General features: G+C 36.3%; 1 protein-coding gene across 2 annotated transcripts in view; it reads right to left on the bottom strand.

Moving 5' to 3' along the window:
- The window catches only part of LOC102800448 (dnaJ homolog subfamily C member 7-like), a 45787-nt gene extending 32356 nt beyond the window's left edge, over window positions 1-13431 (bottom strand). For both annotated transcript variants that reach the window (XM_085491398.1, XM_085491397.1), the window contains exons 1-3: window positions 13357-13431; window positions 5337-5462; window positions 3092-3180 (exon numbers count right to left, since the gene is read on the bottom strand). In XM_085491398.1, coding sequence (XP_085347524.1) covers window positions 3092-3180; window positions 5337-5462; window positions 13357-13406 — 265 coding nt within the window. In that variant the 5' untranslated portion in view covers window positions 13407-13431. The remainder of the gene's footprint in view (window positions 1-3091; window positions 3181-5336; window positions 5463-13356) is intronic.
- Between the last annotated feature and the right edge of the window lie 6952 nt (window positions 13432-20383).

Genomic DNA, 20383 nt, shown 5'->3' with positions numbered 1-20383 from the left:
AACAGCATTCAAAATCAGCCATTTTGAATACATGTATATATATATATATAACATGATGTATAACGAATATATACAATTTGAATATAATCAGTCAAAGCATTTAAGAGATATAGCTCTAGAAGCCCAATCATTAAAACAAAATGGCCGCCAGTCAGCTATTTTGAATCCAATCTGAAAAATAAAATGACATGCATTAGGAACCTGTAATGTCTAACGTGTGTTATAAGTTTGAACAAAATCCATCCATAAATGCAAGAAATGTTTGATATTCGAGGATTTTTTCAGCACAAAAATAGCACACTTTGAAAAAGATCAACAAACCAATATATCTGTGACATGATGTACAATGAATATTAACAAGCAGCCTGTCGGCTGAGATAGCTCTGCTGGCAATTAAAGAACAGAAGATATCATGTAGTACCTTATATGTAATATCAAAGCAATTGGACTTGCGGTTTCTAACAAGAAGTCGAAAATATCACTTTTTACCAAAAATGACAAAAATATTCACCAAAATTAGAGAATTAAAGATATCATTACAAAATGAACAAATCTGAGAGAGATCCACATGTAGTACCTATATATGTAATATCAAAGCAATTGGACTTGCGGTTTTCAACAAGAATGACAAAAATATTCACCAAAATTAGAGAATTGAAGATATCATGAAATGAACAAATCTGAGAGAGATCTACCCAAGGTACATATACACCAAGTATCAAAGCATTCAGGCTTGTAGTTTTCAAGAAGAAGAAGTCGAAAAAGTAAAACATTGACACGGACGACGACGGAGGACAATCACTCATATGATAAGCTCCGCTCGACAAAGTCGACAGCGGAGCTAAAAATTTGAACATAATCAGACAAAACAAGTGAGACATATGGGTCTGGAAACCCATTCATTAAAACAAAATGGCCGCCAGACAGCCATTTTGAATCTGATCTGAAAAATAAAATGACATGCATATCAGGAACCCGTAATAGTTGCTTTTTATGATTTTTTAGCACAAAAATGGCCGCCATTCGGCCATCTTGAATCAGATCGTAAAACAAAATGATGTGCATCAAGGTCCTATAATGTCCAACGTATATCCAAGGTTTGAACAAAATCCATCTGTAAACAACCGGGAAATGCTCAATTTTGATGATTTTTAGCACAAAAATGGCCGCCATTCGGCCATCTTGAATCAGATCATGAAACAAATTGACGTGCATATGTATGATATAATGTACGATGTATGTGTGAAGTTTGATTGTGATTGGTCCAGGCATTTCTAAGATACAGGTCTGGACGCACACACGCACGCACAGAGGTCAAAACATAAGTCCCCGTTTTCGGACTGCGTCCGAACGGGGACTAATAAAAACAAACATGGCTGCCACCAGAGTTTGCCCTGACTCTACACAAAGAAGTTTGCTGATTCTTTTCTAGACATTTTGGATTTGGGCATTCCCAATGGTGTATTCCTTAGAGAAAAAAAATCTATAATAAGCAGGGTTTTTTCTAGAAAAAATTAACAAGAGGGAACCTGGAAACGCCATATCAGAAGGCTTCTGTGCCATTTTAACAGTGTATCTATCGCCATTGAAATATTTTTGTAGTAATTTTAGTGTATTTGGTGTCCAGACACATTGTCAGCTGGTGTTGCTGGGAAGTTTTCATGGATAAAAATACATTTGAGAAAGTTTTCATGTTGTATAGCAGCACGGAAGTGCGTCGCTCAAGAAATATATTTATGACTTGAAAGTTCAATTGGCAATTCGCTAAGAGGGCGCCAGCCGAGAGTATCAGGCCGCTGCGCCCCGGTTCAGACAGTACGCTATGCAGCGGAGGTCGATGCACGTCAGTTGATACTCCAGCTGTACTGTCTTCGTGCATACTTTTGAGGTATCCTCGTAATAACCTCATAATATTTGTTGTTCATGAGCTACCGTACATGTCTACAGTGTTTTTCACAGTCCAAAATAGTTGATGGGTGGCATAATTAGCATATATGTGCATATCATTTGCATACAATATTCTAGCATTTATATATACTAGAATGTTTCACGTCACAAACTGCAATACACATTCTTTAATTGAAACATATTTACAAACTACAATCTTTTGAAACACAAAGAAATTGATATTATAATTTACATTTATGGAAAACAACATCAATATTGTACAAAAATTTTGGTTCGAAGCCATTGATTTATGCTTTATATTTCAGGATCATAAAATGAAATGAGTTTGGTTTACGAAGACCAAGTACAAAACATAGTCAAGTTATAATGTAGAAAATACAAGGTGATTTGTCCACGGAGCCAAAACCGGAAAAAAATTTCAAAGTAAAACCCCTAACCTATTTTTGTTGTTTTTGGTATCAGTTACAGTATAGACAGACTGTACATGTATACATGTATGGTCAGCTACGACATGTTAAGTTTTCACACAGAGTTATTGTGGAATTAAGAAAAAAATACTAGCATTTGGCAAAATACAAGAATATACTATGTTCTCAGAAGATTCACAATAAAAAATTGATAAAGTGGAAAAGAAAACTAAAATATGTATTCAATTACAAATACTCATGTAGCATAAATGTATGTCAACATAAACATGAAAGTGACTTTTGTGATTAGACATTTGGAGTTCAAAATTCACCTTAATCTGAAGACTTGCTGATTGTGTAGTTTCTTTATATATGCAAATTGTATAGCCACAGTGTTCAGGAACAGGTGAATTTACAGCCAATTGTTCATTTCATCAGATTGGAGTACGAATGTAGTTTTTTTATCACCCTTGTCAAGAATTATCTGGATATCACACTTTGAATTTACTTGTCTGTATGAATGCTGGTATGATTGCATTTTCCAATGTATTTAAATCTGTGTGCATTGTCTGACATCAACGGAATGGAAAGTCATTGTGATTTGCATCAGTTTTTCGTTTATAGGTCACTACATAACGGTAGGTGACTAAATACTGAAGAAATGATCTCATGTCACAATTCTGAAAATAAAACTGCCTATTTGTTGTGATTTTGTCAATGAAGGTCAAAATAAAGAAATACACCATCAATAAATGATTCTTATGACTTGTACTTACTGATAGCTTCTGTATAGAGTTTAACAGCATCTTTGTAATTTTGTTCTAAATAACATGCATTGCCTTCTTTCTTTTTGGACTCTGCTAAACTGTCAAGACAAAATTTAGCCCAGTGAGTTTAACAAACTGCTATATATCAATGAAGAGATACATGTAGTTGGAGATAATTTGTGGAAGATGTGTTGTTTATGTTGATTAGCAAAATGATTTTACTAGTTCTGATTCTTTCCCTCTAATGACTGCACTGTAATTAAGTGTTTCACATGGCTAAAATAGATTTTGTAATCAGCACATCAACCAAGATGGCTGCCAATTTCAATCTTTTCCATGGCAACATTGTGCTGTGTGCAATTGACAACTACAATATTTCCCTATATTTACAAAACACTATTGTAATGTTGGAAATGTACGTAACAATAATAGGATGCGATGCTTTTGATAATGTATTGCAAATTTGTGGTGTTTTTTTAGGAAAAATGAACATTTTTTCAGATTTCCTAGAATCACGACTTTGTCTTCAGACATGCGTATATTCTATGTAGTTGTAGACATTTTTAGTAAAATAAATAGAACAAAAATATATTTCAGATGTTGGCTAAAATTATCGAGAAATTTACACACATGACATCAACCATGGAGCCAAAAAAAGGAGAGTTAACTCCCTTTGATGCTATTATTACAATGACTTCTGCCGACTATTTGGTCAACAGATAACACTTGACAGGTTTATGGGGGGATTACTGGACGTGAATATTTAATTAGTCATGATCGGACGTTCTAGGATGAGTTCGGTTGTTATTACAAAGCAGGGTGAGGGACGAAAACAAATTTATAACGACTCAAGTAGGAAAAAAACATGGCCAGAATTACACAGTAACTTCTAAATTGGTGATGCGTAATACACAAGTAATTGTGATGGAATCAATGTAGTGGGGAACAAAGTATCGTTAACCTTCAAGCCGCCACAATATAACTATCCCTTAATATTAGCTATCAACAGAAATCAAAGCAACGCAAGTCAAATTCAATCGGCGATTACCGGTTTGGCCGTGATATGCCGCTATTGGCACCCACATGACGTAGAATAGGTCAGCTTACTATTTAACTAAATTTCGGCGTCCGCAGGAAAAGATTTTACGAAAAAAATAGAATTTACCGGAGCTCAAATTTAACGCGTCGTTTATCCAAAGAATGTGTTCAGTTGTCTATGAGGGCCCACACAGGAAGTAGGAGAGATCAACAGAAATGAAAAACGTGATTGTGAGTTTGGCCATGGGAGCTCGAACTTCAATTCAAGCTTGTTGGAAAGTACATGGAAAACACTATATATCGGTGGTAATTTTATCGTCTGCGGCCAAGTATTTTATTTTCAAATCAATTTCTTGTGAGCAATGTTTTCGACATTACGAGAACCACATACATTGTAATAACTTTCTGAAAACCAGTCTGATTTCCATGACTCAAATGCAGACCTGTAGTACTGACGACACTCTTCAGTAATTACCGCCATGCGCATGTTCACCGACCTTTGACGTCAACTGCGCAGAATTAAAACGACCTCAGGAAGGCGATGACGGCTGAATAATCAGTGTGACGGCAGAAGTCATCGACATGAAAGGCACGTAAACACAAAAGAATAATCAGCTTAAAATCAGTTCAGTCTCCTTTTTTTCAGCTCCATGCATCAACCTATTAGTCAGTGAAAAACTCAAAATGATCGAAACGCTAAGTAACTTATACCAAACTTCGTAATAGAACCATGACATCACTTCCGGTAAAACATATATCAATATTTCTACTGTTTTTATTAAAGCCAAAGCAACGCCAACCAATGAAGTAAGTGACCTAGTGTTTAATCACGTGATTTTCTGTGTATTTTTAGTATAAATCATTACTCTCGTCACGTGGCTTGGACCGCGGTAATACGCAATGGGGGACCAACCCGACTATAGTATTGGATTTAGCTAAATTAGAAGTAAAAAATGTAATGTAGTCGATATGAATAAATCCACGCTTTCTTCAAGCAATTTCTATGCTGAAGGATAAACAAAGTTTCGATCCAAACTACACGGTCACCATGTAACGTGCGTGTGACAACAGTCGGAACGGTCAGAACCGGCGAAAAAATGCAAAACGAAAGGCGAATATCAGCAACTTAAACTTCTCTCGTTCTCAAAAACACTCCTAACTTCGATCCAAATGAGGAAGAAGATTTTCTAATCAAAATAAACATAAAACAACTCACAGTTCTGGAGTCTGAAAGCCGTGGTTTGGTATTTCTTCAGAGATGTCCATAGGTTGATCGCAATGTTCGTCCGCCATGTCTGCCTCGTCGTTTATCCAATAATTGTGTGCTCTATCAGGGCCCACACTGGAAGTAGGAGAGATCAACAGAAATGAAAAACGTAATTGTGAGTTTGGCCATGGGAGCTCGAACTTCAATTCAAGCTTGTTGGAAAGTACATGGAAAACACTATATCGGTGGAAATTTTATCGTCTGCGACCAAGTATTTTATTTTAAAATCAATTTTCTGTGAGCAATGTTTTCGACATTACGAAAACCACATACATTGTAATAACTTTCTGAAAACTGAAAACCACGCGCGCACACACGCACGCACGCACACACGCACACACGCACACACGCACACACGCACACATTTCAAAGATGTATACAGTTTATAACACTAACAGCCTAAAATGATCTGTTAACTTTTATTGTGGCACAATGAATTAAATTATTATTACAATGTATTATTATAAAAACAAATAATTAAATATTACAGTCAGGCCATGAATTCTAATAATGTGCTACTCAAGGAAGCTTTTGTGGTTAACCAAAACAGTAAAAGTAAATGGTATCTAGAAGTAACATTGTTATTAAACAATATCCAACAATATCATTCAGTTGACTGTGATAAATTAACCTCGACACAAATGAAACAAATTGATTTTGGCATCAAGGATTTATTCCTAACAAAATGGAAAGGTGAGGTCCATAATGATAACCACACCAAAGCAAATGAGAATCAAAGAAAGCTTAGAAAGAACTCTTGTGTGCTGAGAGTATTGAAGACACATTAATTCAAAATTACTTGTACATGAGATATTGATAGAAAAGCTGAAAACTAATTATGTACATCAGGTAACTAATATGAACAGAACAGAACAAAAAAATTATGAATTATGCTAATTAGAGAATTAATATGAACAAATTTTTTTTTTTTTTTTTTTAATATTTTTTTTGTGCCAGGCGACAGTTCTGGACATTGAGTGTCACTGTTGTCTCTCCTGACTTTTTTTTTTATTTTCTTTCTGTGCAAATTGCAAGTGCTAGTGATGACACATAGTGCATGTTGCCACAGAAGTCATATTCATGTTTGGGACTACATGACAGGGCTGTGTGGCCATCTCTCTGTCAAATGGCAATTTGTAATGCGCTATCCTGGCGTCAACCAGACTTGGTCGAACACAAGCACCTGCGGACCTTAACCAAGGTTCCCCCCAAAGTCGCATTCGTTAGTGAATGAATCTCGGCCAGTGGAATTGGCCTTCCCATTGAGTCTGTGGCACACTCGCCCAGGGTGGGGGTCGACCCTTTGATGTTTAGCCTAAGGTAGGATTTGAACTTGGGTCTACCGATCAGGAGTCTGATGCGACAACCACTATGCTACCAGTGACCGGTGAACAAATGAACAAATTTTAACCCAAAATTAATCAGGCCTGTCTATTGTCCTAGAGCATTTATGTACCAAATTTCATTCAAATGTGATGATCAGTAATTGAGATAGTGTTAATTAATTATGTTAATTAGGAGATTAATAAGCATAAATATTTACCAAAAACTAATTGGGTTTCTGCATAGTTCTCTTTAAAAGTTTCATTAAAATCCAATTTGTGGTTCTTTATATATCAGTGGAACATTATGCAAATTAGGTAATTAATATCCAATTAAAACTAATTAGGTCTCTGCATAATCCTAGAAGATCTATGTAGCAAGTCTCATTGAAATGTGATGATTACTACTTGAAATATCAAAAGCTGAAAATTAATATGTACTCGTATTACCTTAAAAACTATCAGGTCTGTGCAGTGTCCTATGACATCTATGTACCAAGTTTCATTGAAATGTGATGATTACTACTTGAAATATCAAAAGCTGAAAATTAATTAATTATGCTAATTAGGTAATTAATATCTACTGATATTACCCAAAAAACTATCAGGTTTGTGCAGTGTCCTATGACATCTATGTACCAAGTTTTATTGAAATGTGATGATTAGTACTTGAGATATCAGTGGAAAAGCCGAAAATTGATTAATCATCATGCAAATTAGGTAATTAATATTGCACAGATTTTTACCCAAAACTAATCAAATCTGCGCATTAGTTTGGAGCATCTGTGTGCCAAGTTTCATCAAAATCCAATGAGTGGTTCTCTTTAGATATCAGCGGAACAGTCATGAAACAGCCAAAAATCAGCTAATTATCATGCAAATTAGGTAATTAATATGCATGGATTTTTACCAAAACCTAATCAAATCTGCGCATTGGTCCATAGCATCTATGCACCAAGTTTCATCAAAAACTGATGTATGGTTCTTGAGATATCAGTGGGACGCACACACACACACACTAAAAAACTTTGAACTACCTAGTGTGCTTACCAAATTTCGTCTTAGTGACCATAGTCTCAAAATTGAAATGGGTAGTCATAAAAAAAATTCTATTAAACAGGGTTTGTGACATGTTTAACAAAGGTCTAATTATGGATGAAATGCATTTTCTGCTGGAATGGAACAAATATAATAAGTTGTGTGCCAAACACACAAAAAAAGCAATTTTTAGAAAATAACGTTCGTTTTCTTCAATTGTTGGCGCCTTTTTTGTTGCAAAAATGCTGGTCATGAAAATGAAAAACGTAATTTTGTTGGGGATTTCGAGAGCTTTACAACGGTATGTAGATCGACCATATACACGTTATGTCCCTCATAGGAGTAGTGAATAAAGTATTTTGTCATTAATTTGCATACCATATATTTAGTCCCCGTTCGGACGCAGTCCGAAAACGGGGACTTATGTTTTGCCCTGTGTGCGTCCGTCCGTCCGTCCGTGATCACCTGTATCTCGAACATGCATGGACCGATTAAGTTCAAACTTCACTCATACATCACACATTATATGGGACATATGCACATGCATATTTTTCATGATCCGATTAACGATAGCCGAATAGCGGCCATTTTAAGGCCGAAAATGCATCAAAATCGCACATTTTCACCATTCCGGACCCGGATCTCAGTTATGCATGGACGGATTTTGTTCAAATTTGGTACATACATTAAACATAATAGGACCTTGATGCACGTCATTTTTTTTTTTGGATCGGGTTCGAAATGGCCGACTGGCGGCCATTTTGTTTTAAAGAATTCAGTTCTGGATCCATATCTGAGACATGCTTGGATTGATCGAGTTCAAACTTCACACACACAAGGTACATCATGTCACAAATATGTATGTGCATTTGTTTCATGATCTCATTAACGATAGCCAAATGGGGGCCGCTTTAAGGCCGAAAATGCATTGAAATCGCACATTTTCACTATTCCGGACCCAGATCTCAGTTATGCATGGACGGATTTCATTCAAATTTGGTACATACATTAAACATAATAGGACCTTGATGCACGTCATTTTTTTTTTCGGATCAAGTTCGAAATAGCCGACTGGCGGCCATTTTGTTTTAAAGAATTCTGTTCTGGATCCGTATCCGAGACATGTCTGGATTGATCAAGTTCAAACTTCACACACACAAGGTACATCATGTCACAAATATGTATGTGCATTTGTTTCATGATCTCATTAACGATAGCCAAATGGGGGCCGCTTTAAGACCGAAAATGCATTGAAATCGCACATTTTCACCATTCCGGACCCGGATCTCAGTTATGCATGGATGGATTTTGTTCAAATTTGGTACATACATTAAACATAATAGGACCTTGATGCACGTCATTTTTTTTTTCGGATCAAGTTCGAAATAGCCGACTGGCGGCCATTTTGTTTTAAAGAATTCTGTTCTGGATCCGTATCTGAGACATGTCTGGATTGATCAAGTTCAAACTTCACACACACACAAGGTACATCATGTCACAAATATGTATGTGAATTTGTTTCATGATCTCATTAACGATAGCCAAATGGGGGCCGCTTTAAGACCGAAAATGCATTGAAATCGCACATTTTCACCATTCCGGACCCGTATCTCAGTTATGCATGGATGGATTTTGTTCAAATTTGGTACATACATTAAACATAATAGGACCTTGATGCACGTCTTTTTTTTTCGGATCAAGTTCGAAATGGCCGACTGGCAGCCATTTTGTTAAAGAATTCAGTTCTGGATCCGTATCCAAGACATGTCTGGATTGATCAAGTTCAAACTTCACACACACATGGTACATCATGTCACAAATAGATATGTGCATTTGTTTCATGATCTGCTTAACAATAGCGGAATGATGGCCATTTTAAGGCCGAAAATGCATCAAAATCACGTATTTTCACAATTCCAGAACCGGATCTCAGTCATGCATGGATGGATTTTGTTCAGATTTAGCACAATGTGTTGTACATATGCAGGTGCATTTCGGTCATGATCTGCTTTGAATGTATATGTCACTCAAATATGAACGGAACGGGGACGTGTCATTGACAATGACTTGTCACTATTGAGATAATATATACACTATTGAGATACTATGGGTATAGGGATAAAATGAACGTTTTCCATGTATCTGTTTTTGATACCAATGCATGTCATTCGTTTCTCTCAATATTATTTTCTGACATATTATTCATAATAAATTATGTAGTATTAAAGTGAGAATATACTAAATATAGTTAATAACAAATGATTTTCAAAAAAAAACCACGCCCCCTCCACTTGCCCCATTTCTCCAGTAAACGCGACACACATTGATTGTTTGAAGTTGAAGAATTAATACCTAGAAAATAGTGTCATTACAAATTTGACAATTTAGGCTGACTTTAGAATAGTTTTACCAAGTGTAAATAATAATTTATTATTACGACAGATTTTTTATATTAAATATTGAGATTAGTTTAATAACAAATGATTTTCAAAGAAAATGTGCCAGGCCCCCTCCACATGCCCCATTTTTTACAGTCAAAGACTTCATAGAAAATAGTGTCATTACAAATTTGACAATTTAGGCTGACTTTGGAATAGTTTTACCAAGTGCAAATAATAATTTATTATTATGACAGATTTTTGATATTAAATATTGAGATTAGTAATGCATCTAGATCTTTTGTGCTGAACTTACCATGGACAGTTTGCATGTGACGAGTGATACCTGGCTTGATTTTATATACAACATGGAGATGTGATGCACATAGTGTGCATTTGTATTCATTGTGTGTGCCAAATAAAATTTCAAAATGTGATTCAGCAGAATCCAACAAATTCACTTCAATGTGTTCAGTGTATTTAATTTCAAATGCTAGTGAAGCTGCTTCAAGTTTCTTATCAAGTTTGTTAAGATCATCCTTTTTAGTAACTTGAAGTAACTTTGCTGAATGATTTGCTTCATTAATTTCAACCTTGGTATCAAATTGGTCGACCAGTTTTGTTTCATATTGCTTCACATCATGTTTTTGATCTTCAGATAACTTTGCAAACTTTTGTATAAATTCCAGTTGTTGGTCGATCTTTTGAGCCTCGTTGAAGAGCTTGTCAATTAGTTTACCCACGTTTCTCAATTTAGCATGAAGGTGATCCATAGTGTATTCATTTATGGGGTCATACTTTTTAAGAGGATGATTACTCTGACCATTACTTTTTTCTTCTGCCCATGAAATCATATCCGCAAGAGTGATAAACATATCATATTCATGATTTGGATTGTGACATTTATGAACTGTAGCCAAACATAAATTGCAGAAAAAAATGGTATTCTTTCTCTGCAAGACCAAACTTTTATACTTTTCATTTCATCCCCTTTATACCATGTTGGGTAAATTTTTCAGTGCATGCCAGAACAGGAATATCAACTTCTATCAGTGCATCACTCTCTGGGGCATTTATAATGGCAAATGGAATGCGGCTTGCATCAGAAGACTGGATTTGGATTTCTCCATACTTCATTACCATTATATTTTATCAGACGTATAGCACCACTGATGGCAAATACCTTGAAATTTTGGGACACTCCCTTGAAATCTTGGAAAGTGTGGCCACCCTCACCTACAACTATTTCTAAATTCTGTCTCTCATTTTCATTTTCATCATCAAGGTCATAATCCAATTTCTTTTCAGTCAATATGTTGAGGACACTTCTCCAAACCAGGCCTTCAATATCATGAACAAACCAGCCCTTTTTATTTTGAGAGGCAGTTTCTGACACCATAGTGTGGAACCGTTTCAAATTATTTCACAAAGTGGTTAATTTGAGAATTCTTGAAACATTTTCTGCTTCTGAATCATTCCATAATTTAGTGTCATTTGTAGTCTGATCTAATTTCTGGGAAGATGGTGCTGCTAATAAAGCCAATTTAACAGAAGGAGGCAGAATATCTGATGTAATGGCTTCCTTGAAAAATGATACAGATAATACTGATTTGGGAAATGTTTTATCTTTATTTAATCGTAATTGCCAAAGGGCACTCTCATCAAATCCAGACAACTTTCACCTACTGCCTGGTGCTGATTTAAGATTTTACTGATGTAGGCTCGACTCCCAGTGGCTTTCTTAGAAATGGCTGATCTTTTCGTGCTAAATAGAACTGCAAGAGAGACTTCCAAATATTTCTTTGAATCATCCCATTCGTGACCTTTTAAAATTTCCAGCAAACTTCTCACCACTTGTCTTACTTGAGATGGCCCTTTTTGAATGATCAAATCGGAAAGTTGCCCTATTTCATTAGCAACGAGCGATCTCGCCTTCATCAGCTTAAGCTGATGAAGGCGAGATCGCTCGTGAAAAGCACGGCTGGCAATAGAGCTTGCCGTCATTCCCATAACGAACAAATCATTCGACGCGATAGCATAAAATCGCCTACAAACCATTCGAAGTGAGCACATCGTTTTAACTTTCTCGAACTGTGAACTATAGTCATCACTGTCATTAAAAAGGCAACAAAACCCGAATATTCGAGTCAAAATCTCGGAAGAAAGATCAGAAAGCGAACGACCTTGTGTGCCGACGGACAACATCGGCGATCGAGTGAGCAGTTTAAGCCAATTTCCCACGTAATTTTGCGGCTAAACTTGCCTGCTTGACTCTTGTGGATACTCTTAGCATGATTGTGTAGGAATACGTCCAGAAAATGCTATATTGGTACAATAAATCGCACGATAAGCACATGGAAGGCTAACCCGGAAACAACTCAAGCGCTAAAAACGGTTTTTGCGCAGAACGATGCCAGAATTTCAGTTCTGCGCATAGCAATATGCGTTGGTACAATGCTTAACTTGTTGGCCTTTTCTCCATGCCCAATATTATGCGCAAGTCCACGCGAGTAGTAACATTTCTTCGCTTTCACATACGTTTTCCATTTTACATTAAAAGACAAGTACTGGAACCATGTGTTCCCCAATATTCTCGCTTTCGCGGTCTGAGCACCATTTTACCCGCAAAAAAATAATTCCTCGGAAAACATTAAAGTCCTCGCTTGCGCAATTCTTTGCGTTTAACGTGAACGAACCGGTCTGTAAAAGTGGGTCGCAAATCGTGTTGAATAAAACGACAACTGAAGGTACATCGCTTATTATTTTAGCGAATAAACATTTTACGATCAAGCGTATTCGAATATTCACAATTGGAGTTGTTTCGATGCGTAGTTCAGCCCCGGACGAACATATATATATATATATATATATATACCGGTCACTTCCGGACTCTCCCAGTTTTTAGTAGGACTGGTGTGTAATACGCAATTGGGGACCAACCCGACTATAGTATTGGATTTAGCTAAATTAGAACTAAAAATGTAATGTAGTCGATATGAATATATTCACGCTTTCTTCAAGCAATTTCTATGCTGAAGGATAAACGAAGTTTCGATCCAAACTACATGGTCATAGTGTGACAACAGTCGGAACGGTCAGAACCGGCGAAAAAATGCAAAACGAAAGGCGAATATCAGCAACTTAAACTTCTCTCGTTCTCAAAAACACTCCTAACTTCGATCCAAATGAGGAAGAAGATTTTCTAATCAAAATAAACATCAAACAACTCACAGTTCTGGTGTCTGAAAGCCGTGGTTTGGTATTTCTTCAGAGATGTCCATAGGTTGATCGCAATGTTCGTCCGCCATGTTATTCTTGCTAATTTAAGTCTCGTCTTGTCTCGAATAGTTCGAGATCATTTTGAAGAGGGTGTTGCGCACAATATATATCCAAGGAAAACACTCCCGGCAAACAACATTGTTGTTGTAGCTTTTTATAGAAATCACCATTGCACAAGTTAGAACGAGAAGCAATTAGCGGGGATTTATTTTTAACCGACTCAAAACATTTTTATTTCCATCAACCCAAATAACTGTTCACCAGCAACACTTCAGTTTCAATATTTTGTTTATAATGATAATAAATACAAAGAAATACAATACAATACAATAAAATTCAAAAGAGATAAAATATAAGAAAAATGTTAGTAAAATATAATAAAAAATAAATTAATTACTTTCTGTGGCTTTAAAAATTGTGCTCTTAATATATTTTGCTAAGGTTATATATTATTCTCCATAATTTGTTTAAATGGGAGCAGAGGTGTGGCTTTTGACAGTCTGTACATGAAATCTGAGATCTATGAATGAATTCTGTCGATAAAAACAACTTGTATATGCTGCGAAATGCCCTAAATACTAGTATCGGGTATAAAACAAGCTGTGAAGCAGACGACAAACTTCCGCTTTTCCTGGTGTCATTTCGCCTCTAGAGGGCCAGTCAAATGACGTCATCAGTGAACACTGATAATTGAAGCCATTCATGCTAGTACGCCAATCCCATAGAAATGCTACTATGAAAGACCTTGTTAACTGACTACTTAAAAGTTGAAACATGGCGAAATGTTGTGCGCATGAATGCCATAACGATTCATGTTAAGTTTCTCGAAATCCCAAATAAATCACGTTGTTGGTTGCGAGAAATCGGCGGAAAAACTAACCTGAAAGCACAGTCCCTCTATCATAGAGGGACTGTGCTGAAAGTGAAGACAGTACAGCGTTCTGGCTATAGTAAACAGTGAGTGAATAAATATTGTACGAGTTAAAACTAAATGAGAAATATGCTAATATCACTTGAACCACAGTACTCATTTTGCCCAACTTCCCAGATTTTAAACGATCGCTTAATTTCCGACCGCACTGTATTTTCCGACCGGAAAACGACCACATTTTTACCGTTTTTTCTCTCTCGCTCGTATATTGAAAACACCGACCGCTCGCCCAAACACTGGTCACCGGCACAGGAGTAATCAAAATGTTTGGGGATATACAACAAGTGTTAACTATTATAAATTCTGAACGGCTCTTCAAATCTATACCACTCTGTATCGTTCGCGAACAACTTCATTTGTGTCAAATACTAGAGTCGGTACAATATTGTAAACAAATGCCATGATATCTCAGTCATATCGCTATTGTATACACTACCTGTTTTATTCTTGTTTACACAAACGTTGAATAGCCGTCAAACATATTTAGTTTTTAACTATCTATAATTATATGCACGCACTTTGACCCTTTGACCTAGATTTGATTGGGATGGAATATTTTATTTTAAACAATATTCTGACGTTACTTACTGCCCCCAAAATGTTTCAACACAATTGCGGTATGACTGTCCGATTTACAAGTGTATTGGGTAATATATTAATAACCATTCTCACCAATCACTAGCTTAGGAGCGAGTAGGAAACAAACAGCCGCAGGTCGCCCAGAAAGGACTGAGAAATTAAAAAGATTATATTTCCACAAAGTTAAATAAATCTGGCTTCATCAAAAGCTTGGAAACTAGTTATAATATTTTGCAAAAGACTGAATGATCAACGACATCATTTTAGAATTTTAAGTACTTTCATTGCGTAACTTACTGCGCGGCGATGCTGACGTCAAGTGTGTGTTGACCGAAGTTTGACCCCCAAGTCACGCACTGAACAGGCGCGTTGTCTTAGCAATCATTTTCTTTCATGCTCCGCGCGTCGATCTTGTAAAATTGTTATTAGTTCTGACGGTGCTGTACGGAAACTTGTATATTTTGAGGTCGTTTACTTAGTGCGCTGCTTTTCTAATTACGCAAATTTGTTTACAATGTTGTACCGGCTCTAAAAATTTCAACATTGTAATATATCGGTTTCATAATAATTACGCAAAGTCAGTTATTTAATATTGGACACAGGTGAAGTTTCCTCCGCGAATGATACAATGTGGTATAGATTTGAAGAGTAGTTCGGAATTTAATAATAGTTAGTACCCGTTGTATCCCCAAACTGTATCACTCAAAAACACTATTTCGATCACTACTCTGCCAATGACCAGTGTTTGGGCGACCGGTCGGTGTTTTCAATGGGTCGGTGAGAGAAAAATTACGATAAAAATGCGGTCGTTTTCCGGTCGGAAAATACAGTGCGGTCGGAAATTAAGCGATAAGCGGTCGATTAAAAGTGGAAAGTTGGGTGAAATGATTACTGTAATGATATTAGCATATTTCTAATTTATTGTTTTAACTCAAACAATATTTATTTACTCACTGTTTACTATAGCTAGAGCGCTGTACGTGTCTTCATTTTCAGGTTAGTTCTTCTGCCGTTTTCTCGCAACCAACAACGTGATTTTTTTATTTGGGATTTCGGGAAACTTAACATGAATCGTTATGGCATTCATACGCACAACATTTCGCCATGTTTCAACTTTTAAGTAGTCTAACAAGTTCTTTCATAGTAGCATTTCTATGGAATTGGCTTACTAGCATGAATGGCTTCAATTATCAGTGTTCACTGATGACGTCATTTGACTGGCCCTCTAGAGGCGAAATGACACCAGGAAAAGCGGAAGTTTGTCGTCTGCTTCACAGCTTGTTTTATACCCGATATTTAGGGCATTTCGCAGCACATACAAGTTGTTTTTATCGACAGAATTCATTCATAGATCTCAAATTTCATGTACAGAGTGTCAAAAGCCACACCTCTGCTCTCCTTTAAATATGGAATTCACATCCATTGTGTAAATATTTATTGCACACTCATCAAACAGGTTTTTTTCTTTGTTCTTGTTACGTCCCCGGGACAAGGTCTAGTTGTCAAATAGAACCACGCCCCTGAAACTAACGTACGAGCCCCCACTTCCGGTAATGGAAGAATGACACAATAAAATGCTACAAAATTAGATTTATTGTATTAGTCCAATCAGTAGTGACAGTAATAACAGTGAGCATAGACCAGGGTTGATAAATATTAACATTACAAATAATATCTAGTAGTTTAATATGACAGGTGGACGTTTTCAATAATAATCACTACAAAAATATATTCAACTATAAGCCACAGGCGCTCGGAACGTTTCCTGGATAATAAAAAATGACCTAAAGTGGGATCGGCATAGTTAGTCGGTCGCCGGTAAATTCCCCTACTACTCATATAATAACACAAGGTAGGAAAGCGTTGACACCATGACATCGAAACTTCCCGAAAATAACACGATTTTCCAAATTATATTTCGATCCGCTTCACACAACTCAAGCATGATATCGGTAGAAACTATCGATCGACTTACATTTCCTTTATTCGAACTAAAACGGGTTAAATCCTGTGAAAATCGAAACACCAGAGCAATATGAATCAACCCATCTACGCGGATATTTTGAAGCAGAGGCCCGAGCATGCGTAAATGTTTGGAACTGCGCATGTTTGGAACTGCGCATGCACGAGGAAATAAAGGAGAGGCAAGTCGATCGATAGTTTCTACTGATATCATGCTTGAGTTGTGTGAAGCGGATCGAAATATAATTTGGAAAATCTTGCTATTTTCGGGAAGTTTCGATGTCATGGTGTCAACGCTTTCCTACCTTGTGTTATTATATGAGTAGTAGGTGAATTTACCGGCGACTGACTAACTATGCCGATCCCACTTTAGGTCATTTTTTATTAGCCAAGAAACGTTCCGAGCGCATGTGCTATGAGCATGTCTCTAAATCAGTGCCAGTTCGTTGGGTTAACAATTCGGCGAGAGTCTGCGGTCTTGACGAGGTGTATTGTACTCACAGTTCGACGAGAAACGACGTTTTGATTAGCAAATAATAATTATCTTCCGAATTCTGGAATTCACTCGTCAGCCAGTCATAAGACTCCACAAAGAAGAGCACAACCACGTTATCTCAACAGCAAAACGGACCGGCGTACAGCAAGGGCAGCAACCACGTGCAAGGACTCCTTTCATAAGACTGCAGCTCGTCTCGTGCTCCGCAACTCCTTTCAAGCTCTGCTCTGTTTTACATAGTCAAATCGGACCCCTCAGGTCGATCATGGTTCAGACCCTTGCATGACGTATCTACTCCCTAGCTTGGAGGTAATTTATATGTCATACGTAACGCAGTTCCCAACTCTTAACTTAGCAGCTATTCAAAACCTGCACAATATATATGCTCAACCAAATTACAATATATTTTAACTTAAATATTTCTATACTCAATCGGTAAAACACAAAAATTGCAAATCACCACGCCCTCATCTAGCAAACATTCAACCTTTTGTCCACAAGCCATATTAATTTAAGGTAGCGAGAAGGTTTTGTGACGTTTTTAAATAAAACATTCTCTGTCTGTTGTCTCGTTCAGAACAGTAATTTAGGTTATATATATATCAAAAGACTAAGTATAGAGGTGCAAGTTCGCACAAACTGGACAGACATTGTTTACATAATTATCACGTGACATCAAAAATGGCGAACCTTGTAAAAATGACTAAGTACGCGATTGCGAGAGCACACTGCGGAATTTCCTGGTGAAATTTAAGTTATGCATTGTCCGTAATCAAGTAACACTATGAAATCAATCTCTACAAGTCTCATAAAATTACAGGTACGTAACAGTTCTATATAGCCAGTACAAAATATCAGGAAATGTTTTTCATCTCATAATGCTTCAGTGTTACATTTTTAAAGTGTCTATTTTCTAATTCTATTTTGGGCTTTGTTCTTCTACCTAATTCTATTTCTAAGTTGTGGTCACCCAGACGAAATTTTGATAGCATTTTCCTGAGGCTAAAATTTGAAATGTTTTGCAAATAATTTTCCATTTCATAACTTACTTTGAGTAATTTGTATGTTCTCAGTTTTGTTCCCCTATTTTCATTGGTTTCACTGAAATTTAGTTGTTCTCTCCATTTTTGAATATAATTCTCAGATAGTCTGAGTTTTACTTTTTGACTCCCATGTGCGAAGCACAAAATGGGAGTCTTTGCAGTTAGTGTGTCTGTATGTGTGTGTGTGTGTGTGTATGTGTATATGTGTGTCCGATTGTTCCACTGCTATCTCAAGAACCATACATCGGTTTTTGATGAAACTTGGTGCATAGATGCTCTGTGCCAATGCGCAGATTTGATTAGGTTTTGGTAAAAACCCATGCTCGTTAATTACCTAATTTGCATGATAATTAGCTAATTTTTAGCTGTTCTATGACTGTTCCACTGATATCTAAAGAACCACTCATTGGATTTTGATGAAACTTGGTACATAGATGCTCTGAACATATGCGCAGATTTGATTAATTTTTGGTAAAAATCCGTGCTTATTAATTACCTAATTTGCATGATAATTAGCTATTTTTTAGTGGTTCCATGACTGTTCCACTGATATCTAAACAACCACTCATTGGATTTTGATGAAACTTGGTACATAGATGCTCTGAACTAATGCTAGGTTTTGATTAGTTTTTGGTAATAATCCGTGGATACTAATTACCTAATTTGCATAATGATTAGTCAATTTTCGGTTTTTCCACTGATATCTCAAGTACTAATCATCACATTTCAATGAAACTTGGTACATAGATGTCATACGACACTGCACAGACCTGATAGTTTTTATGGTAATATCAGTACATATTAATTACCTAATTTGCATAATTAATTAATTTTCAGCATTTGATATAAGTAGTTAGCATTACATTTCAATGAAACTTGGTACTTACATACTCAAGGACTATGCAGAGATTGATTGTTTTCGATAAATATTTGTGCATATTAATCACCTAATTTGCATAATTAGTTAATTTTCAGCTTTTCCACGGGTAACTCAAGTACTAATCATCGCATTTCAATGAAACTTGGTACATAGATTCTTTAGGACTATGCAGAGACCTGATTAGTTTTAGGGTAAATAATTGTGCATATTAATTACCTAATTTGCATAATTAATTTTCAGCTTTTCTACTGATATCTAAAGTACTAATCATCACATTTCAATGAATCTAGAATTATGCAGACCCAATTAGTTTCCGGTAAATATTTGTGCATATTAATCACCTAATTTGCGTAATTAACCAACTTTCACACTGATATCTCAGGTACTATACATCACATATCAATGAATGTACATGGATGCTGTAGGACAATAGACAGACCTGAATAATTGTGGGTTAAAATCTGTACATATTAATTACCTAATTTGCATAATTAACCAATTTTAAGCTTTCACACTGATATCTAAAGTACCGTAAAAACTCCAAAATTTCGACCGGTTTTAAATAATTGGTGTTGGAAATGTGACGTGTTTTTAGAGTCAAAATTAAGGTGCATTTTCGGACGGTCGAATTATTCAGAATAGAAATCAGCAAAAAAAAATGGGGATGATAGACAGTGTGCTTCATTAGTTTTTTAAAAATGCAATGTCCGTCAATTGACGTAAACTTCCTCATGTTTCACGGTAAAAGCAAAGGTCGTGGCCGAGTTGTAACTCAAAATCTAAACAAAGTCATCAATCAGTGAGTATTATGACAAGCAAAACAAAACATCAAGACGCGGAGAAGAGGTCAGCACAAAACTAATAGGTCAAAAAACAAAGCTGTCTCGCACTACCTAGGAAAACTTGCGAATGTTCGAAGTACAGGTACCCATTGGACAAAAGATACATGGAAGTTTAGCAAACGATCTCCCCGACCCAGTGCAATGTATCTGGTTAGAATCAAAGCTCACGTGTCCCTTATTTGAGCGACCAAATTCTGCCGTAAATTCGCCCTTGGATTAAAAAATAAAATGGGATTTAAGAAAATA

Source organism: Saccoglossus kowalevskii, chromosome 16 (assembly GCF_978046115.1).
Source record: "Saccoglossus kowalevskii chromosome 16, keSacKowa6.1, whole genome shotgun sequence".
NCBI lineage: Eukaryota > Metazoa > Hemichordata > Enteropneusta > Harrimaniidae > Saccoglossus > Saccoglossus kowalevskii.
Note: the sequence above shows the minus strand (reverse complement) of the source record. Positions and strands in the feature narration are given on the sequence as shown.